The sequence below is a fragment of the Sus scrofa genome, chromosome 8, assembly GCF_054392235.1.
Source record: "Sus scrofa isolate SSC_HxYL_T2T_F1_AM1 chromosome 8, Sscrofa_HxYL_maternal_Yorkshire_Landrace_v2.0, whole genome shotgun sequence".
NCBI classification, from domain to species: domain Eukaryota; kingdom Metazoa; phylum Chordata; class Mammalia; order Artiodactyla; family Suidae; genus Sus; species Sus scrofa.
The window spans coordinates 5,171,394-5,195,260 of NC_139390.1; the positions used below are offsets into that span (position 1 = coordinate 5,171,394).

Consider the following 23,867-nt stretch of genomic DNA (forward strand, 5'->3'; position numbering starts at 1 on the left):
AATTCACTATTTTTGAAAATTGAGGTATAGGTAATTTACAATGTTGTGTTCATTTCAAGGGTACAGCAGAGCGATTCAAATATATCCAGATGCTTTTCCATGATAGGTTATTACAAAATATTGAGCAGATTTCCCTGTGTTACACAGTAGGTCCTTGTTGGTTATCTATTTTATATATAGTAGTGTCTATATTTTCATCCCAAACTCCTAATTTATATCCCCCTTTCCTCTTTGGCAACCATGAGTTTGTTTTTTTATGTCTATGGGTCTTTTTCTGTTTGGTAAATAAGTTCATTTATATTGGGGTTTTTTTTTTTAGATTCCATAAGTGATATTATATGATATTTGTCTTCCTCTGTCTGACTTTACTTGGTATGATCATTTCTAGGTCCATCTATGTTGCTGCAAATGGCATTATTTTATTCTTTTTATGGGTGAGTAATATTCCATTATATTTTATATACCACGTCTTCTTTATCCATTCATCTGTGGATGAACATTTTTGGTGTTTCCAGGTCTTGGCTATTGTACTTTTTCTTCATTGATTCAATAAGGAGCTGCGGGGCACTTATTTTGTGCCAGGCAGTATGGCAGGTATGACCCCAGGATAGGGGTTTAACCACCAGAAGCTCTCCTCACTTCACTGCTCCTTGGGGGCAGTCGTGAGCGGTCCATGAGATCCATCTGTGCATATATTTTTTTGTCTTGTTTTTTTAAGGCTGCACCTGCGGCATATGGAAGTCCCCAGGCTAGGGGTGGAATCGGAGCTGCAGCTGCCAGCCCACGCCACAGCCACAGCCATGCCAGATCTGAGCCACATGTGCAACCTACACCACAGCTCACAGCAATGCCAGATCTTTAACCTACTGAGCAAGGCCGGGGATTGAACCCACATCCTCACGGATACTAGTCAGGTTTGTTACCGCTGAACCACGACAAGAACTCCTGTGCATGCTTTTATGTTTAGATGTGCAGGCACCTTCATTTACATAAGCATTTTATAAGCAGTTCAATGCATTTTAAACGGTAAGAAGGCCAGGATGGCACGTGCTCCTCAGCCTGAGATCTGGGGTCAGAGGGTTTTGTTTCGAAGCCTCGTTAATCACCTGCCACCTGTGCACTAGGACACAAACCACCCCATCTCTCTGAAAAGGGGGGATAATCATATTCCCCAGCCCCCGTGACTGATGAGAGGATTAAATGAGATATTTATACGTATGTATATGAATAGACACACACACACATGTGCCTACATATGCACACACATTTGTAAACACACACATACACGTGGGTACGGATGTCTGCGTATACAGAGCTGAACGGCGTAGTGCCGACACCTAAGCGTTTAGTAAACTTGATTCACCGTTGCTATTGTGACTCATCTGATTTTCTACGACCTCCTGGCCCTTCCGGGTACCAAGTCCAGAGACCAGGTCTCACTGAAGAGTCCTTTTGGGAAGTCCCTTCAGGCAAGGTCATTCTTTTCTTTTTTTTAAGTTGTCAGTTATTTGTTTATTTACTTTTTATTAAAGAAGAGTTGACTTTTCAAGGTTGTGCCAGTTTCTGCTGTACAGCAAGGGACTCAGTTATGCTCAGGGTTAGCAGATGGCAACCAGCACCCTTCGAATGGAAAGCAAAGTCCTGCTGTACAGCACGAGGAGCTATAGCCAGTCTCCGGCGACAGACCGTGATGGCAAAGAATACAGAAAAGAATGTATATTATGTGTAACTGAGTACAGGCCACGTCACTCCCAAGCTTCAACCCATCCGTGGCGGCCACCAGCCAGGACCTCAGGAAGCGCCCCACCAAGGTGACCAGCGCAGGCTCCGCCCACCCCGGCCCCTCAAGGGAGCCCTTCTGCCCAGCGCCTCCTAAGAATTGCTCTGTGAGGAGTTCCCATTATGGTGCAGTGGAAACGAATTCGACCAGAAACCATGAGGTTGCAGGTTCGATCCCTGGCCTTGCTCAGAGGGTCGAGGATCCAGCGTTGCCATGAGCTGTGGTGTAGGTCGCAGACGCGGCTGGGATCTGGTATTGCTGTGACTCTAGTGTAGACCGGCAGCTATAGCTCTGATTCGACCCCTAGCCTGAGAACTTCCATATGCTGTGAGTGTGGCCCAAAAAAGACAAAAGACCAAAAAAAAAAAAAAAAAAAAAAAAAAAAAAAAAGAGAGTTGCTCTTTGTCCTAAAACTCACAGATGCATGTCCCAAAGCAGCGACTGTGTGATGCCCTGCTCTGGGCCCCCTGCCTGAACTGCGATAACCTGGCCCCCAGAGTGGCTGCCTCGCCCAGCTTAGGCCATCTGCTCAGGGGGGACAGACAAAGGGCCATCATCATTTTCTACCCAAAGCCAGCACAATTCTTGACCACAGAGTGTTTTGAATGACTGCAGACCCAACTTAAATGCTCTAAAAAAAATTGGTCTTCTAATTGCTTTCAAACAATGATTTATTTTGCACCCGCCGCAGTACTTTCCTGCTTGGCCACTTTCAAACTCACCGGATTATACTCTGAAATCCCCTTTATTTTCTACAGATCTACCACGCTATCCTCAAAGGACAGAAATCTGTCACCATCGAATATAAATGAAGACAGTGACTTCTCCGCAGATGAAAGAACACGGAATGCAGTACTTAAAAGGCCCCAGAGCTCAGTTAAATCCTCTGGGAACTTTTTCTTATGGAAATCGCATCACAGTCCAGAGACTTAGGTGGCATCAGGCCCATTTTACAGATCGGGAAACAGAGGTCCAGAAAGTTAAGCAGTGAACGTTAAGTTAGACGTCTGAGTCCAGCAGGGTGGAAGACAGAGGATGTGGCAGGCCAGTGTGGGCTCGCATTTGTGAACGATTCCACCACTTCCAAGTGCGCTTACTGGAAAGAAGTTAACACCCATCTGCCTGCATGAAATATGGCGTTACACGTGTCTGTACACACGCAGCGGGGAATTTATCAATTCAGCTGTTGACTTAATGCAAAACATGGCACAACACTGTCACAGATCCTTTTGCACAATGTGCGCAGACACACGTCGTTCCAGCCTGTACACACAAACACAATGAAAAGGAGATTCACTGAACCACATGGGAGGGGGAACAAGCCTGACTCAAAGCTCTGCCAAGTCTGTACGTTTAGACACGGGAAGGTAATTCTGCTTACTGAGTGGATTTTTAAGCATCTTCCCTCTGTTGTTGGAAAGGTCCTTTTCTCCAAGGGAGAGCGGCCTCTGAGGGCAGATGACTGCACAGAGAGAGACTTGAAAACGTTGCTGAAATGTGATGAAAAGGTTCCAACCACCATGCTCGTACGTGACGGTGCCGCTTGCCTGCCCCCGGCTCTGCTCTGGGAGGTTGGCATCTACCTCACCGAGATCCAAACGGCCCCGTGTCTGGGGGACGTGGGCAAAATCCTCTCTCGCACCCGAGCGGAGGAATGACGGTGGTCACTAGTGAATGAGGGCGGTAAAGACCTCGCTCTTTCAGCGCCTTCAGAGCCCAGCCAGCCCACAGGGGCTGCTCGGGCAGGGGGTGAGCCTCCTGAATAAACAGAGCCCGGTGCTTGCAAACCCAGATTCCGGAGCCAGAGTGCCTGCGGGCACAGCTGGTCAATGACGGCGTCAGGGCACAACGGGCCCTCAGGAAATACTCTGTGTTACATGCAGCAGACCCTGTACTGCTGCACTACTGAGCTCCTGCACGCCTGCGATCTACTCACCACTGTACTCTCTCCTACTGTGCTCTTATACTCCTGCACGCCTGCCATCTACTCACTGCTGTACCACCCTACTAACCACTATACTGCAGCACTCCTCTACTGCTGCAATCTATCATACTCTGCTACTGTACTCCTATACTACTCTACTACTCTACCATTATACTACTCTAGCAACTACCATACTACTGTGATACTATATTACTATACTCCTGTACTACTCTACTAACTACTATACCACTGCCTTCTTACACTACGGCAACCTACTAACTGCTATATGACTGTAATGCTCTACTACTATTCTACTGTGCTCCTATACTCCTATACTATAGCACTATTCTACTCTACTACTATACGCCTGTGCTACTCTACCATACTACTATACTACTAAACTGATCTAGTAACTACTATACTACCGTGATGCTCTAGTACTACACTACTGTACTACGCTACGAACTACTCTACTACTGTACTCCTGTATGCCTGCGCTACTATACTACCATAGCGCTCTGCTAACTACTACACTACTGTGATACTAGAGTACTACATCACTGCGCTCCAGTACTACGCTACTATTGTACCACTGTGGCTGCTGCTGCTATTATTTATTAGCTATTATTACTACTACTCCTGTTACTGCTACTATTATTTATTACTACTACTCCTGTTACTGCTACAGCTCAACACGTCCTCCTCCTCCCCCTGCTCCTCTTTCTACCTCTTCCTCGTCCCCTTTTTCTCCTCCTCCTTCATTTTCATTGTTACATTTGTACGTGTCCAAATGATACATGCAAACAGTTCCACCAATCACATCTTCTGAAAGTTTTGACAGCAACAATCCCCGTCTCTCGCTCTGCACCCAGCCGTCTCTCTCAGGCTGTACCTCTGGTGTTTAGCCCCTCATCTCTGAACGACGCAGGGGGAGGACTCCTTGGCTTTTCACTTCCCGGCTCCATCGGCTGGCTTCCCTCCAAGGAAGACGAGCACGCAGCAGTCCCTCCTTCCCGCGCCCTCACAGGACGCACTCATCTCTCCGTTCCCTCAGCTCACCAAGGAGGAGCATTTCATCTTTGGTTACATCAACTTTCTTCCTTCTTCTTTCTCTTTTTTCTTTCTTCCCTCCCTCCTTCCTTCCTCTCTCTCTCCATCCCTTTTTCCCTTCCTTCATCCCCCCCTCTGATGTTGAACTGCACCGGTCCTCTAATTACCTTATATTTCATTTTGTCTTTTTATTCTCTTGTATAATGATTATGATCAGGTATCTGCTATGCAGAGATGATTCCTGTAGAAACTCTCCTACACCCAATGTCCTGTTCCACTCTTTGATTCCTTGGAGTTAATGACTGCCTTTTATGCGTGTATTTATTTATGTTAAAATACAGTTGATTCACATTGTGTCTCCAATTTCTGTTTTACAGCAAAGGGACCCAATTCCACACAGTTCTCTGTACAGGCTGTTTTCTAGCTTCTCATTTCTTCAACGTCAGATTCTTTACCAACTAAATACATCTCTCAAGGCAGCCAGATGCCTGAGGGATTCCATCAGCTTCGCCTTCCTGCCAAGTCTCCTCCAAGCTCTTTCAATCCAGCTCCAGTGGGAACTGGCCATGGTCTGCGCCTTAGGCACAGCTGACACCTTGGCCCTCCCACTGGCCTGGAGATGTCCTCTGCTCCTCTCTCCTCCGCCGGAGCGCCGGCTTTCCATGCTCCATTTCTTCCTCCTTGAGTTAGTGGACAAGCGGACACCCTCATTTTAGTGGAGTCCACGTCATTTTCTAAGGGCTACTTGAGAAAAGGCACATGAGACGTATATTTTTTGAGACCTTGAGCTTGTAAAAACATCTCACATTTGATGGATTAGCATGTTTCCACTGCCTTCCAGAGTTTGATAATCCGAAACTATCCTGATTCCTTGGCCTTGGCGTCCTGTTCTTCCTCAGAAGCTTTTTGGATCTGAAGTGTGTTTTGATGTATGTCTGTTTCTAGTTATTGCACTGTATCCTTGACAGACCCTTCGGTCTGGAAATTCATGTATTTAAGGTCTGGAGGTTTTCGTTATTTCATTAATGATTTCTTCCCATATGTTTTTCCATATCCCTCTCTGCTGGGAGCCACAGAGTGGCTAAGAAGAATAATCCTGCGTGAGGCCCAACCGTAAGCAAAGCTACAGCAGAGGCTGAAGAAACTGAAGCTGCAAAGCAGTTTCGAAGAATCCCCCAGCTGATCCTGTTTAGTAAAAATTCCTGAAATATGATTTCCTCTTCTATTCCTGTGCTTCTTTCCTGTCTGACGTTTATGTGTGTTGTGAGTCATTCTTGGCTCATAATATGGGAACCTTCTCAAATTCCTGAGCTTCCACCCAAGTAAGGGCCATTACCTACTTATAAACCTAAGCCCTTGTCAAATAGGTTGAAAACAATTGAACCATGCATGAAGAACTTTCCTAAGAATGGGAAGTTTCCCTTCAGAGGAGTGATAGTAAATATTACGCAGAACTGCCACGTAAGCCTGGAGATCTTTGTTGGACTCTGGCCCGTCCCCATGGAGACAGATTAGGGGGTGGTTTGGGTGTTGCCCATGGCCCAACAATTGTGGATATTATAAGACAAGACATATTTTTTCTATAATAAACGCTACCTGTTGGGACCCAGCAGGTGGAAATTATTATTATAATTGGCAAGATTCTTTTGATATATAGATTTTATAATTAATAAAGATTTTTATAATAGATAAGGTTTATTTAAGACAGCTTACGTTCCCACAACCTGCTATGGTCTGAGGTCAGCTTGACCTCAAAAGCAAGCCACGTGTGAATACCCCACTCCCCATTAATGGCTGTTCATGCCTGCTAGAGGAGCACAATAGGTAGCTTGAGACAAGAATATCTATCACCTTATGCCAAATCATTGTTAAAGCAAAAATTAGATACCTATTATTCTGCTTGCTATTTACTGATTTTCTAAGAATAAAGTACAGTTTGTACATATTTTCTATGTAATCTTTAAGTCTAAAACTAAAAGAATAGTTTGGAATAATAAATTAGCATATATTGTTGTTTTGAATAATCATGCACAAGAGGAAAATGTATAAAAGCTGATGCTCTCCTTTCAATAAACGGGGCATCCGCAGCACTTGCGGAGGGAGTTGGCTTCAATTCTTACCGCGCCTGTTTGTAGTCCCTCCTCCTGTTCGTCGTCTCCTGGCTGCTGGGGCTGGACCCCGGCACCTCTCTCTTTCTCCTTCTTTCTTTTTCCTTCCCTCCTTCCTTCCTTTTTCTGTCTCTTTTCTTCCTTCCTTCCTTCTTCTTTCTTTCTTTCTCTCTTTTCTTTCTTCCTTCCCTCCTTCCTTCCTCTCTCTTTCTCCATCCCTTTTTCCCTTCCTTCATCCCCCCTTTGATGTTGAACTGCCCTGGTCCTCTAATTTTCTTATATTTCATTTTGTCTTTTTATTCTCTTGCATAAGGGGTATTCTCAACTCTCTCTTCCAACACATCTGTTTAGTTTTTCATTTTTCCTTTCACACTTTAATTTAAAGAGCACTGATCTGAGGTTCGTTCCTTGGATTTTAAATGAACAATGTCCTTCAGTCCAAGACACTCTCTATTTTACTCTCTTTAGAGAACAAACCTCCGGTCTTCTGCTTGAAGAGGGAAGGGACAGCCGTCCAGTCATTCAGGACCGGTAAGCAGAGCAGGGGTTCTCAACACTTCTTACAAGGCTTGCAAACAACGCACTTTCTCTTAGCCTTCTTTCCAGCCCCTCTTCCTCCTTTCCTAGATGCTGACCGCTGTTGACTCTTGAGCCTTTGAGGGATTCATTAGTGCCTATCAGCTCCTGGTTGTTCCCAGAGACAACTTGAAATTCAGTTCCTGGTATCCTAAGCTCCGTCTTCTTTCCCATCCCCCTCCCAACACATGCGTGTTTGCTGCAGTCTCCTCTTTAGTTTTCTCCATTCTTGTGAATTTACCATTTTTCTTTGTTTTTTCCTTTTCTTTTCCTTCTCCCTCTTTTTTTTTTTCTCTCTCTCTCTTCTTCCCTTTTATGCTTTTACTTTCTAGGGCTGCACCCATGGCATATGGAAGTTCCCAGGCTGGGGGTCAAACTGGAGCTACAGCTGCTGCGCCACACCACAGCCACAGCCACATGGGATCCAAGACATGTATGCAAACTACACCACAGCTCACAGCAATGCCAGATCCTTAACCCACTGAACGAGGCCAGGGATCGAACCCACGTCCCCACGGATACTAGTCGGGGTTGTTACCACTGAGCCACAACACGAACTCCCTGAATTTACCATTTTTTCAAACATCCCTTATTGTCATTTTATGGAGATTTTAGAAAGGAGAAGATAGAAGTGTGTGTGTGTGTGTGTGTGTGTGTGTGTGTGTGTGTGTATGCACACACATGTATGTACTTAATCTACCATCTTTACCCTGAAGTTCAAGCCCTTGCCTTTCCCGAGTCTTCCAAAATTGTATAAATTAGAAGATCAGCTAGGCACAGTGCAAGGCCACATAGAACAGGTCTGGAGCCACTGGCGCCAGCCCCCTCCCCTGGGGTCCGTGCGAAGATTTCATGAATGCCCACACTGCTTGTGGAAAGCCGTCTCTCCCCAGCCTCCTGCCTCTGCCGTCAAACTCACCTTGCTCACCTCATCCAGGGCTTGGGCCGGGAGAAGCCAAGGCCCTAAGGAGGCAGCAGAAGCTCAGAGCTTCTCTCCAAAGCCCAGAGCCAGCCCTGAAGCGTCCCACGGGCCAGAAACCCTCCATGATGCATGGCATGGCTTCCAGAGTATGGAAAGGAAGAGGGTGGACTCCCTCACAGTCCCAAGTGACGCCACTGTGACCTTCCCAACCTGAGACCAGAGGGACAGACCTTTCCAGCCTCCCAAAGATACACCAGAATGGAGAAGCCAAGGCCAATCACCAGTCGCATCTCGAAGCAGCAGGGACCCAAGAGAGGTGGGCGCAGAGCAGAGAGAGCGTTTCTGCTCCATGCAGGTACCAAGGGAGGAGGCGGTGCGTGGAGAAGAGCAATGATAGAGTCGGCCTGCTTTTTATTACCTCCGTGCACCGCCCCTTCTGCAGAGCACGCGACAAAATACTCTCTTCACAGCTGCAGGCTCCTTCTGCCACCCCCTCCCCCCAGCACGCGCTGTCCCCAGGCATCCCGCCGGCAGCCCGGTTACCTGTGGATGATGTGGTACCTCTGCAGATACTCCAGGGCCAGGGCCAGCTCGCAGATGTAGAGCTTCACGGCCCCCTCCGTGAAGTGGACGTTCTGCTGCAGGTGGTACCGCAGGTCCCCGCCCAGCAGGAGGTCCACCACCATGAACATGTCCTCCTCGTCCTGGAAGGAGTACCTGGGAGGACAGGGGGCAGAGCCCGTCAGGGATGGAGGTGACACTCTTGCACTCGAGACCAACACCCCCATTTTACAGACGAGCAAACAGAGGCTCTGAGAGAAGCGCTGATGCTGCCTAAGTCATGGCGACAGGGCACCCAGCCCCAGGCTCTGGCTGACAAACGCCACTAAAAAATGATAACCGTTTTTTATTGAAGTATAGCTAATTTACAATGTTGTCTTAGCTTCAAGTGTACAGCCAAGCGATTCAGTTAATATGTGTATATATGTAACTGAATATCTATATTCTATATAGATATATATCCATATATCATAATATATGTTTGCTTTTACATATATATACACACATGCACATTCATTTTCAGATTCTTTCCCTTATAAGTCATTACAAGACAGTGACTGTAGTTCCCTGTGCTATATGTAGGTCCTTGCTGGTTATTTATTTTATATATAGCGGTGTGTGTATTTGGACTCCAAATTCCTAATTTGTCCCTTTGGTAACCATACATTTCCACTTTGGTAACCATACATTTTTTTATATGGCTGTGGGTCTATTTGTTTGGTAAATAAGTTAATTTATATCACTTTTTAAAGATTCCATATATAAATGATATCATATGGTATTTGTCTTTCTCTGTCTGGCTTACTTCATTCAGAATGAAAATCTGTAGGTCCATCCATGTTGCTGCAAATGGCACTATTTCATTCTTTTTTATGGCTGAGTAATATTCCATTGTGTCTATGTGTACCACATCTTTACCCATTCCTCTGTCGATGGACACTTAGGTTGTTTCCATGCCTTGGCTGTTGTAAATAGTGTTGCTATGAACATTGGGGTGCAGGTATCTTTTTGAATTAAGAGTTTTCTCTGGACATATGCCCAGGAATGGGGAGTATTGGTGCAGCCACTGTGGCGAATACTATGGAAGTTCCTTGAAAAAAAATTTAAAAATAGAGTTACCATATGATCCTACAATCCCACTCCTGGACGAATGGCATTTTAACCAATGCTAAACTCCAACCTGTTACTTGCGTTTTAGTACATGCTTTAATTAGATGTTGTCAGGGCTTCAGCAGCTCATCTCCAAACTGGCAGCCCCTTTCACTCATTCCTCTGTTCTCCACACACGTGCTGCTCCCCACGAGGAGTGCACTCCTGCAGCCCTTGAAGGCATCACTGCTCTGGCAAAACACACCCAGTTTCTACTCGCACTGCTTCTTGGAACTGGCCAGAGTCCGAGCAATAAGGAGAGAGCACAAGAAGGAAAACCAAGGTGCTCCCCTCAGCAGTCACAGCTGAGCACCCAGTTACAGCCAGTGACAGCCAGTGCTGCCTGGCAGCCGTGGGAGTGAGTCACCTAGGGAATCTGGATATCCCACTGCAGCCCCAGCAGACATCGCATGGAGCAGAAGAACCGCCCTGCTGAGCCCAGTCATCAGAAGATGGGATAATGGGATGACTGTGTTTGGAACCATTCAGTTTTGAGGTGTATTTTTTCCAAAGCAATAGAAAATGCACTTAGGCCTCTTAAGGGCAAAGAGCCAACACGAAAATGCTGAAAATGGTGTTAAATAATTGTAAACTAGAATCACGCTATCATAAGATGTTGTCACACTCTGTGCCGAACCCCGGACTGTGATAAGGGCATCTCAGAATGGCAGGATGTTGCTCTGGAAGCTTAGATCTGTGCATTGGATCCTTGCCTAGAGGACCTGGGTCAGCCAGGCCCTTCCCCCATCGTACAGAAGAGGGAAGAAGGGCCTCAGGGAGCCAACGTCTGGGTGCCAACGTCAGGGTACAGACAAGGACTCAGACCCCACATGCGTGGCTTGCTGCTGTACTGTGCTGTGCTCTCCTGACCTGGGCATGCAGCCCCGGGGAGGGAACCTGATTTGGTTGCAGAAGGGACAGACCATGTGCTTACAGACTGTGGAGTTGCAGGGATGGAAGGGACCTTAAATGCCAACTGGTGCCATCCGCCCTGGATTACAAAGACTGGGATCCAGAGAGAAAGAGCAAATGGCTGCCTAAGAGTCACAGTTCTCCTTGTGTCTCTCCTGCTGTTTATACTGGTTCAGAATCAGGGCAAGGGGTGGGGCGTGATTTACTGTGACCCCAAACGGTCCATTTACCAGATGTGGATGGAGCACCCGCCCTGTGACGGGCACGGGGCAGTGCGCTGAGGACACTCAGACCCAGCAATTGTCTGCACTCTGAGGGAGCACATAGCCGGAGTGCGGAAGTCATCTCTCCAGCAAGTGAGGTGGTGGAAAGGTCTTTGCCGATGAGCAGTACACGGGGCCTGGAACCCACAGGGACTGCGGCTCAGTGGAAGGACAGCATGAACCCTCTGGTGCTGGGGGCTCAGGACTCTATAGGGTCTTGAGGACAGAACCCCCCATCCTCCCATTTTTAGCATCTTGGCCACTGGTGGTCCGAGGGTGATGACCCAAACCAGCTTCTTCCCTCCTGTTTCAAGCTCACTTCAGGGCTGGAGGAGTGGCTGCCAGCTCGGGCAGCAATGAGATGGTCCAGGGGCTTGTGGGTTTGCCCAGGGCCCCCTGGCGGGCATCAGCTGGACTTTACATCTGGTGCAGGACAAGGGTACGCTCCATCTGGCATGCGATCGCTGATTCAAATGAAGCATTTCAGCATTTGCTGGAAGCCAAGGGAGAGGTTAAAAATAAAGCTTGTCCAGAAGCCTCGCCCCAAGGTAGGCTCACAGGCTTGAGGCCCTGGCCTTTTGCAGACACGACTTAGCCTAGTTGGTCCCTCTGGGCAGCATATCTGGGCCGATGTGAGGACACAGAGAATCATACAAAGAAGCTTGTGACACAATGGGGCCTGGAGCAGGTAACTAGGGGCTTCCACGGCCAACACCCTAAACGCCACTTCTCAGTCTGTCTTTCAACCTGGTCACGGCTGTTTGTACTGCTTCACTTTTTCTCTTTTGGGGGAATTTTAGACTGAACGTATCTGGATCCTTGAAAATCTCTGACTTGTGATGGAATTATGTTGAATTTACAAATTGAAGAGAATTAGCATTTTTACGTTGCTGGACTTTTCCAACCTTTCCACAAATATGCAATATCTATCTATTCTGTCTTTTTTAAAAAACATTTTTTCAATCAAGTTTAATACTCTCTGTTTAGAGGTTTGGCTCATATGGATTTTGATTCTTAGAGTTGAAAATAGATTTTATTGCTATTGTGAAGATAACCACACATGCTCTCTCTCTCCTTTTTTTTTTGCTTTTTAGGGCTACACCTGTGGCCTATGAGGTTCCCAGGCTAGGGGTTAAATCGGAGCTGCAGCTGCCAGTCTACACCACAGCCACAGCAACGTGGGATCGGAGTCCAGTCTGCAACATACACCACAGCTCACGGCCACACCAGATCCTTAACCCACTGAGCAAGGCCAGGGACGCAGCCCACGTCCTCATGGATCCTAGTTGGGCTCGTTAACTGCTGAGCCGCGACAGGAACTCCAAGATTATCTCTTGAGTAAGGAGCACTAACTGGTCACTGGTAGAGAAAGTGCTCTCCAGAATGAGGTATGTTTACCTAAAGGCTAGCAACTTGGCTGACACCTAAGCTATTAGTTCTAATATCTTTCTAATACTTTTTCCACTTATTACACGAAGACAGTTGTGTCTTCTACAAAAACTTCGATGTTTATATTCTCGCAATCTTTATGCTCATTTTATTCTTGTGTTACTGCACTCTTCAGGGCCTCCAGTAAAAATAAAACAATGACGATGAGAGGGGGAGATACGCATTCTTACCTTGTTCTGGGCTGTCATAAACTGCTTCTCCATTAAATTAACTGTTTGCTGTAGATCATTTAACTGGTTAAGAAAGCTGCTTCCTAGACGGCTAAGAATTTTTATCAAGAGTGGGTTCAGAGGTTACTTTTTGTTTTGAAGCTTAAACCATCTTTGCATTTGTAGATGAAATCCTGCCTGATAAACACACACATACGTGTGTCTATGTATATGTGTACACATACCTGTGTGCCACACACACATATCACATGTATCATATGTCATATATAAGTATATTGTATCTGTCATATAATATGCATATACACATGTATGTATAATATTTTTATGGGATTCAGGTTGACAAATTTCATCCGGGATGTCTTAGAATAAATTCTATTGGAGTAGAGTCGACTTACAATGTTGTGTTAGTTTCAGGTGTACAGAAAGTGAATCCGTTCTACACACATCCATGTTTTCCCATGTAGGTTATTACGGAATATTGAGCGTATTTCCCTGTGCTGTGCAGTAGGTCCTGGTTAACTGCCCCTGTGTACAGTAGCATGGATGCGTCAACCCCACCTCCTAATGTGCCAAGTGCCGCTGGCTCATATTTTCCTACCTTCGTCTTAACCCTGTTTGGGGATCATGGTAATAATACTGGGTTTGCGTGATGAAATGTTTTGTTTTGTTTACCTTTTGTTCAAGAAGCGTGTACAAGAGACATCATTTGCTCACAGAAAGTCTGGTCTCAAAACGCCCTCCATTCCCCCATTTCTGATAAACTGGGCGTCTTCCCTCCTCCTTGAAGGCATCCTTGTTGGAGCTGCCTGATGCTTCCTGTTCCTCCCTCTGAACAGAGACGAGAAAATTTCTAGCAAGTTTACACACCTCCCCCCGCTGGCCCCCGGTGTTGGGTCATCAGGACCTCTTGGGTGCTCCTGGGATCAGGGGACGGATGCTGACCCCTTCCTCGAGGTGTGCTGAGCTAGAAGCTGCAACTGAGAGGCTGTCGAGATCCTGAAGCCCCGAATGAAGATAAGACCCAGCTGGAGAAGGAAGCTTCATGGAGCCAAGCAGAGCTGAAAGCCATCAACAGAGCAGGGCCCTGCTGGAGGTGAGGGCTCCAGTCCGGGCAGAAGAGCGGTCCACTCCCGAACTTCCTGTTTACTGTGCCTTTCGGGTTAAGCGACTTAACTCTGTGTCTGTCACTTGCAACTGAAAGAATCATCTGATACATCTTTCCACGTATTTGCTACAGGAGAGAAGGGTTTAGATGCTCAGAAAGAAATGAGAGGAATCAGCTATAAAATGCCTCCTACAGATGTTCCATTTGTATTCTAAGCGTTGATGGACTATTGAAACCTTATGCTAATAACCAGTAAGTTTTGCACTCCCAACTCACAGCTAAACTGTCAAAGGGCATCTCACTCAATATTCCATCAGAGCGCTTTGGGGGAGCAGTGTGAATTTGCAGGGGAGAAACTTACAGACTGGGATGAATTCTAAAGAGGAACTCCAAATGCAAAGAGAACAATAATTTGAGCAATAACCTGGGTTATGGCTCTTTTTTTTTTTTTGTGCAGACCCATCGTTGCCCTGGGCCATGGACTCAACATTCCCAAGGAGATTCAATGTTATTATCGGAGAACAGCGAATGACCTTGCATTGATTTCTCTGTAGTTTTGTGCTGTTCCACAGCTCTGTGCTATCGTCCCTTTTGCTTCTTCTTGGACTGGAATTACAATTATGTTCTCATGATCATGCTGCTTATCGTCCTGGAAATGATGGAGAGCCTGAATGAGAAACCTACACTGGACAGCAGGAACACTGGCCGTGGAGCAATCTGGGTAATTCGGCTCGCCTCACAAGGTCACAGAAGGTCAGGAGCTGCGAAGGCATCAGTCCTGGTCTGGACATGACAATAGGCCAGTATGAAGGACTCAATGTCTGTTAGAGCCTTTTTTTTTTTTTTTAATAAAAATGTATTGATTTCCTACCTGGACCAAAAAGGATTGAAAGTGACTTGAAAGTGACTTGCATAATACATATAACATAATACAATTGAAAATGAGTAGGCCACAGACCAAGTCAAAGAATAAAGAAGGAATTTAAGAAAAAGAATGCAGGAGTTCCCAGAGATGACTCTGACTAGCATCCATGAGGATGCAGGTTCGAGCCCTAGCCTTGTTCAGTGGGCCAAGGATCTGGTGTGGCTGTGAGCTGTGGTGTAGGTCACAGATGTGGCCCGGATCCTGTGTTGCCGTGGCTGTGGTGTAGGCCTGCGGCTACAGCTCCAATTTGACCCCTAACTAGCCTTGGAAGCTCCATATGCCGCAGGTGAGGCCCTAAAAAGACCAAATAGAAAAGAAGAGAAGAGAAGAGAAAAGAAAAGGAAAGAAAGAGAGAGAGAGAGAGAGAGAGAAAGAAAGAAAGAAAGAAAGAAAGAAAGAAAGAAAGAAAGAAAGAAAGAAAGAAAGAAAGAAAGAAAGAAAGAAAGAAAGTAAGTCAGGAGCTGGGAAGAAAGAAAGAAAAGAAAAGGATGCAGGCAAAAACACCGCAATTCATGTCCAAAGAACTTGCTTGCTTGCCTGAACCAGGCCAGTGATGCATCTTCCCAGCAATCAGAGCGAAGTGAGAAATGTGACCAGCTTCACGATTCAAGAGTCCATGTGAACCAACAGATCAACTGTTTATTTCTGCGTTGAATATGTTTATTGCTGGCGCAGAAGCCAGAAGGAACTCTCCCCTACTGGATTCTTACAAAGGTGACACCTGCAACGTGGTGAACAATGAGCGACATAAAATGCCCTGAACAGAGTCACCAGTTTAATGGGGGATTTTTGTATCATGTTCTTCCAGGTGCACAGAGTGCATCAAAGTCCAGTTCCGTAAAAGCAGGGCACAAAAAACAAAGTGGTCTGGGCATCAAGTTCAGGGATGAGCTTTCTTAATAAAAGGATATATTTAGAGAGTGCTGGTGAATGCTTTCCGGAAATACTTCACAAATGGGAGCTCATGCAAACACTAACAGACACTCGGTGGGCCTCTACCACGCATCCAGTGCTGTGCCAGAAGCTAGGATTCAGTGGGAGAAGTGACCCCAAGCAGGTCACCTGAGTTTGGGATACGCAAAGGCGGCTGGAATTTGATGTCCTGCGTCATGACAAATGGTCTGGATGATCCACTGCTGCAGATCCACGTTTTGCCCTTGGCCATGAACCCTACAGTCCCCAAGGACGCTCAGTGTTGCCACTCTCTCACCCCTACCTGCTCACTCACGATGCTCCCTAATCCCACCTCTTTGTTCCTGTCCGTCATCCCCTTTTCTGTTTAGAGCAGTCCTCTCCCACCATGGCCACCTTGGCTCCCGTGGGGACATCTGACGATGCCTGAAGATATCTGTGGTTGTCACAACTGGGAGGGGTGCTACTGGCGTCTAGGATGCTGCTTGACATCCTACAAGGAACAGGACAGCTGCGTGACAAAGAAGGATCTGGCCCCGCATGTCCGCAGTGCTGAGGCTGAGAGACCCTGGTTTAGAAGGATGCCTTTCCTCACCCTGGCAGACGGAGCTTCCCTTTGTTCCCTTGTGCCCAAGAACAGTTAACACCGATGGTGTTCCCACCATGCACCAGGCGCTGTTCCACGTGCTTTGTGTTTAACTCGTTCCAGCCTCCCAACAGCCCTTGGAGGGATGCTTGATCATGCACCACCTTTGACAGACCTGGCCGCCGAGACTCAGAGAGCTTAAGAAACATTTCCCAGCTGGCACAGCTAGGAAACGGCAGAGCTGGGAGTTGAACCAAGATGATCTGTCCATCTCCAGAATCTGGAATCCCTGCTCAGGGCTCGGGCAGCATGTGCCTCTTGGCACAGGGACGCTCTCTCTCCTGGTACCTCCTCCCCGCCAGGCAGCCAAGTGTCTGCCCCAGGGACCAGGTTTGTTTAGCCTTGTCCCCCGGCATTTAGCATGCTGCCCAGAGCATCAGATCTATTCAGGAATGAGTGGGTCACAAACACCTTTAGTAAAGAATGAAAATTGTACATTTCTTTTGGAATTCAGCCCAAAAGTTTGACTCCATCTCATTCAATCAGACAGTGAGAGTGGGTTGCCCATTCTGTGTCGCCTTTGCTTGCTCGGAGCCGCAAAGGAGGTTGCACCCACTGTCCCATGCTCACAGGCCTATCAATTTTTGTGTCATGTATTATTTTGCCCTGTGGCATACAGAAGTTCCTGAGCCAGGGATCAAACCTGCAGCACAGCGGTGACCAGAGCCATAGCACTGACAATGCTGGCTCCTTAACCTGCTGAGCTACCAGGGAACTCTTGCTTCATGTATTTTGAAACTGTGATGATTGACTTCTTTATATTATTTGAGTCATTTTCATACAGTATCCTATATCATACTATCATATATTAATTTTATTTTGTATTTATAGGGTTTATTTATCTAGCACCTAGTGAGTCTCAGCAGAGTTGTTTTTACTTTTCCCTTGTTATAATATTGCTGCAACAAGGCTCTCCATATATTCTGTCTTTTTTTTTTTTTTTTGTCTTTTTGCCTTTTCTAGGGCCGATCCCATGGCATATGGAGGTTCCCAGGCTAGGGGTCGAATCGGAGCTGTAGCCGCCAGCCTATGCCACAGCCACAGCATCGCCAGATCCGAGCCGCGTCTGCGAGCTACACCACAGCTAATGGCAACGCCAGATCCACAACCCACTGAGCGAGGCCAGGGATCGAACCTGCAACCTCATGGTTCCTAGTCGGATTCGTTAACCACTGAGCCACAATGGGAACTCCCATATATTCCGTCTTGTGCTCACATGCACAAAATAATTTATCAAATGAGTATTCATTGAGCACTAACTCTATGCCGGACACTGTCTAGGTGCTTTAGGTACATACGAAAACCACAGAAATTGGGTTCCTGTCTCTGCGGGGGTACCTAACGTGAGCGAAGCAGCTAGCACAGTGGGTGGTACACGGGAGGCCTTCAGGTGTGCTGACTCTAGGAAGGAGTAGCTAAGCGAATAAAGCTGACATTCGGAAGCTGAGCATCCTGAGGGATTAACAAGAACCACATCCTTGCTCTTATAATCCGTACGGTAACACCAGAGGAATACACAAGTGCACGGATGTTACTAGGGCCCACGCAGGCACCTAGAGAGGTCAGCTTAGCTGATGTCATACGCTTGATTATTTTGTCCGAGGAGAAGGGAGATCTCAAGCCGTGGGAAATGGGAGGGTTTTCAGTCAGTGGTTCGGCACCAACTGTATACTTAAGGGGAGAAAAATGAATTCCGACAAGTCCCATACATCATATGCACCTATCAATTTCAGGTGGATTGGAGGTCTCAGCGTGTAACATAAAACAATGAAACTATTGGAAGAAGCCCAGGAGAAGGGCTTCATGACTTTAGGATAGACGAAGATTTTCAGACAGATACCAAAAGCACTCATTATCAGAATACACTGAGAAATTGGACTTGATTAAAAGTAAGAACTTCAGTTCTCAAAAAAGAAAGACTGAATAAAAATATGGCTTAGGAGTTCCTGTCGTGGCACAGCGGTTAACGAATCCGACTATGAACCATGAGGTTGCGGGTTCGGTCCCTGCCCTTGCTCAGTGGGTTAACGATCCGGCGTTGCCGTGAGCTGTGGTGTAGGTTGCAGAAGCGGCTCGGATCCCGCGTTGCCGTGGCTCTGGCGTAGGCCGGTGGCTACAGCTCCGATTCAACCCCTAGCCTGGGAACCTCCATATGCCGCGGGAGCGGCCCAAGAAATAGCAACAACAACAACAACAAAAGACAAAAGATAAAAAAAAAAAATATGGCTTAATGTTAACAACCGGGGATATAGGAGTTCCCTTGCGGCTCAGTGGGTGAAGGATCTGGCATTGTCACTGCTGTGACTCAGGTTTGATCCCTGGCTCGGGCACGTCCATGTCCATGGGTGCAGCTGAAAAAACAACAACAACGACAACAAAAATTGGGGATATATTTAAAGCATATACAATTTTTTGTAATGTTTTTGTAATTTTTGTACCTTCAAAATTATAAGAAAATAAAAATTGCATGCATGAGACAGATTGATTGATTGATTGATTGGTTGACTTATTTCTGGCCATGCCCTCCAGAAGTTTTTTTTTTCAACAAATGGTGCTGCAGTGACAAAATATATAAATTTGTTGCTGTCAAAATTTTTTCAACAAATGGTGAACAACAGTGACAAAAATATATAAATTTGTTGCCGTCAAAATGAAAAACTTTGTACTTCAAAGCACACTGTCAAAAAAGTGAAAAGACAACCCACAGAAGAGACACTATTTGCAAATTAGATATCTTATAAAGGATATATATTCAGAATGAAGAATTCTTAAACTTAACAATAAAAAGACAACCCAACTTAAAAATGGGCAGAAGATGTGAAGAGACATTTCTCCAAAGAAGATACACAAATGGCCAATGAGTACACGAGATGAGGTTTAGCATCTTTAGTTATTAGGGACATTTAAACAAAATCACAAGAAGATACAATTTCGCACTCTGTAGAATGGCCAAAAAAAAAAACCAAAGATGGATACTAGTACGTCTTGCCAAAGATCTAGAAAACCTTCATACGTTGCTGCTGGGAATGCAAAATGAGGTAGCCACAGGGAATAAGAGTTTGGCAGGTCTTCAAAATGTTAAACCAAGAGTTATCATATAATCCAGCATTTCTACTCTTAGATACAAGCCCAAGAGAACTGAAAATACATGCCTGTCCACACAAGAACTTGTACACACACGTATGTAGTCGCATGACTCATGATGGGCAAAATTAAAATAACCCGAATCTCCACCAACCAAGGCGTGGATAAGTAAAATGTTATGAGTCTCCACAATGGAAGATTCATCAGGCATCACAATGAATGAAGTGCTGATCCACGTTGCTCTACGGGTGATGCTTGAAGTATTACGCTACACGAATAAATTAGTCACAAAGGCCACGTGGTGCATGGATCCACTTTTATGGAATAGGCAAGTCTATAGCAATGAAAAATAGGTGAGAGGCTGGGAGCATAGGAAATAAAGACTGACAGCTCTTAGAAGATTTCTCTTTGGGGTGATGGAGATGTTTTAAAATTAGATAGTGGTGATGGCTGTACAACTCTGTGCATATCCTAAAAACTACTGAATTATGGACTTAAAAGGGATGAATTTCATAGCATGAGATTTAATATCTCAATGAAACTGAGCAATATATACAACCATGTTTGGTATACGAAATCATCTGTCTAAAGAGTGGAAGAACATTCTGTAAAAAGGAGAAAATAATATATGCATTACTTCCACATACATAAAAGATCTCTGGAATTATATTCACAAGACTGATGACTGTGATGGGAGCAGGACCCCTAGGTGGCCTGGTTTCAGGCCTGGAAGAATGTTCACTTATATACGTTTTCGTATTCTGAACCATATCAGTGTACCTACCCCGAAATGGATTAAAATTACATCAAGTTCATCTGTTTCAGCTGAGAGAAAAATGGGCGAGGGCTTTGAAGGAGTGTGTCAACAAAAGGGGGATATATGATCGTAGGTATACAAAATATGGAACATGTTACGTGGCATTAGAGAGCTGCACATCAAAATGAAAACGTGGTGGCTCGCCACACGCAGCCGAAGGGCTAAAAGAAGAATGACAGACAAGAGAAGGGGTCGCCGAACATGCGTAGCAGTCCTGGCTGTCATGCCCTACTGATTGGAGTGGGAACTGGCCCAACACTTGGGAAAACTCTTTGGCAGTATCTTCTCAGGCTGCACATACACAGGCCCGATTATCCAGCAATTTCTTCCCTCTTGTACATACCCAGCAAAAATGTTCACCTCTGTCTACCAAAATACAGGCACCAAAATGTTCCTACCAAGAGTATTCATTTATGAGTATATTAGTAAATTAATATTATATATTATGCTACCAAAATAGCCACGATTGGCTGGCTTAAATAACGTAACAAAATACCCACGACTGGAGGGCTTCAAAAACAGAAAGGGACTCTCTCACAATTGCGCGGGCTGGATGTCCGAGACCATAAGTGTTGGTCTGAGGCCTCTCTCTTCACCTTGTAGCCTCGTCTTCTCCCTGTGTCCTCGCATGGTTGTCCAGTGTATGTCTGTGTCTCGATTTCCTCTTCTTATAAGGACACCTGTTACGTGGATGAGGCTCCACCTTAAACACCTGATTTAAGCTTAACTATTTCTCTTCAAAGCCCGTCTCTCCAAATACAGTCACATTCTGTACACAGTTGAACTCAACCTAGCTTTTAGAATTAAATTGTGTTAACTGTGTTCAATTATTTGTCACTTAAAAGTATTTCAGACAAAGGACATATATATATATAAACTCTATAACCACCGCCTAACTTAATAAACGGAATCTGATTCTGGGAAGATGGTGCAGAGGAAGCACTAGGAATTTCTACTCCCATCTCGACAAAAACTGCACTGGTAGAATCTGTCTGATGATGTAATTATTTGGGGACCCTGGAGTCTGATAAAGGCTTGCAACTTCCAGGAAAAGCCTTGGATGGTAAATTGAAATTAATTGTGGTCAATTTCAGCTCTTAGCACAGTAGTAGATTCCTACCCATCACCCCCAGCCCAGAGCAGGCAGCTGTGCATGGGTTCCAGGAGCAGCTTACACACAGCTTGCAGAAGCCAGGGTAGGTCAAGAGGGTCCTGTCCTCCAAATACTGGAGATCTATGATATGATTGCTAATTGTTGCTTCTGGTCATGGAAGTGCAGACAAAGAGGTGGGTGGTCATTGTTGCTGCCACCCCCCCCCCATTGTCGTGACCCCCTTCCCCACAGGCTGTCCAGACTTTCAACAGACTTAAAGGACTGGAGCCCATTCCCCCATCACTTCATTTTTCTCCTCTCTCTTTTGGGAGGCACACATTAAAGACTAGTGCATTTTAAATCACATGTACAGGGGAAATTAGAAAGCCACTATGCATGCATCAGGAAAAGTTCAGGCTCAGAAAAAATTTGAAAAGACCTCAAGTTTACACCTCAGGCAGATCCTTGGCACAGAAACAGCCTATGACAATCAAAACAAAAACAAAGACCAGCAAATCATAAGGAAGGAAAATAATCCGATTCCAAGGTTTTACATTATTAGATTCAAAAATCTAATTTTCAACCAAAAAAAAAAAATCACGGGTCACATAAATAAACAGAAAAGTATGGCCCACTCAAAGGAAAAAAAATAAACCAACAGATACCATCCCTGTAAAAAGACCTGGCGGCAGATTTACTAGACAAAGACTTTGAAATAATGGTCTTAGAGATGCTCAAAGAACTAAAGGGAAATGTGAGGAAAGTCAAGAAAATATTATATAAAGAAAATGGAAATGTCAATAGAGAGACAAAAAAACCCTAAAAAGAAGCCATGAAGAAATTCTGGAGCTGAAAAGTACAATAGCTAAAATGAGAAATCACTAGAGGGATTCAAAGGCCGATGTCAAGCAGTAGAAGAGAGAATCAGCAAACTTGAAGATAGGAGAATGGAAGTTATTGAGCCTGAGGAACAGAACAGAAAGGAAAGAAACTGAAGAAAAGCAAACAGAGCATAAGAGGACTGTGACAAACCATCCAACAGGCCAATATACACATCGCGGGAGTTCCGGAAGGAAAAGAGAGAAAGTGCCAAAGAGAACATTTGACGACACAATAACTGAAAATTCCCCCAATTTCATGAAACACCTGGATATAAACATCCAAAAGCTCAATGAATATAATTTGAGATAAATGCATTTTAAAAAAATATGAGGTTTATGTTTTAGACACACGCTGTATAAGGATGTAATTTTGGGACATCAACCACTGAAAGCAGTGGGATGGGGTGTAAAGAAGGGAGCTTTTTACGTTATTAAGCAGGTGTAAATCCAAATTAGAGCGTAATCATCTTAGGATGATGCATTTCATCCTCATGGGGACCACAAAGGAATCAGCTGTAGAAATACACAAAAGGAACGAGACAGGAGCTTGCACGAACGACTACAAAAAATCCATCACAAAAGAAGACAGTCATAAAGCAAATGAAGGGCAAAAAGCTCAAAAGTATATAGAAAACAAACAGTCAAACGACACCCTGAAGTACCATCTTGGGAGCCTTAAAAGAGGCAGAAATCCTGACGTAGGCTGCAAGGTGGATGAACCGAGAGGGCATTCTGCTGGGTGAAATAAGCCAGTCACCAAAAGTCAAACACCGTATGATTCCACTTCCCTGACACACTTGGTCAAAATCCCAGAGACAGAAAGAAGAATGGTGGTTCCAGGGATGGGGCGGAGGGAATGGGAAGTTACTATGTAAGGGGTACAGATGATCAGTTGTGCAGGAAAAGAAGTCTGAAGATGGACGGGGCGAGGACGGCACAACAAAATGAATGTATTTAATCCCCTGAACTGTACACTGTACACACTCCTGTGTGGAACTGCTCACTGATGTGCACACCTAAAATAATGATGGTGAATTGTGTGTGTGTGTTGCCACAATCAAAAAATTTAAAAACCAAACCAAAAGCCAGAATTTGACAAAGAGCACCTAAGTCTTTGCAGACCTCGCTAAGGCTGCAGCCTCCTCCATCCCTCAGACGGAGCTATGATTCTTAAATTTTACGGATCCTTATCTTACTAGTTTATAGATGCAATACAGTTATGCACATAACTAAACAGTGTTGCTTGGTTTAGCATAATTTAAAATATATACAATGGCATTTACTGTACAGCAGTGCTTATCTGGAACATACAGGGAATATACATGCAAGCCCCCGGTGCTTGTAAGGTGTACACTTGGGGTTTCAAATTCACATGTGAAATGATTTTTTTTTTCCTTTCCAGAGATTTCCTCATTGCTTCCTTTGCCAATGGACATTTTTTCCCCCCTGGTTGGCTTTTCAAAGAAGGCACAGCCTTTGCCTTTGGAAGGTTCCCAGTTTATGTGCAGGTCCAGTTCATAGCCTCATCTCACATCGGCCC

The 23,867-nt window shown here is 45.3% G+C and overlaps 1 protein-coding gene and 1 long non-coding RNA gene across 5 annotated transcripts in view; both read right to left on the reverse strand.

Annotated features, from left to right (window-relative positions):
* Positions 1-23,867, reverse strand: part of STK32B (serine/threonine kinase 32B) — a 362,927-nt gene that overhangs the window by 120,119 nt on the left and 218,941 nt on the right. For all 4 annotated transcript variants that reach the window (XM_084973817.1, XM_021100993.2, XM_084973816.1 and 1 more), the window contains exon 4: positions 8,904-9,077. In XM_084973817.1, the coding sequence (XP_084829943.1) occupies positions 8,904-9,077 (174 nt within the window). The remainder of the gene's footprint in view (positions 1-8,903; positions 9,078-23,867) is intronic.
* Positions 1,482-4,824, reverse strand: LOC146400299 (uncharacterized). The gene is made up of 2 exons (XR_014813581.1): positions 4,357-4,824; positions 1,482-4,311 (listed from the first exon to the last, which is right to left on the reverse strand). It is a non-coding gene; the product is annotated as an uncharacterized LOC146400299 (long non-coding RNA).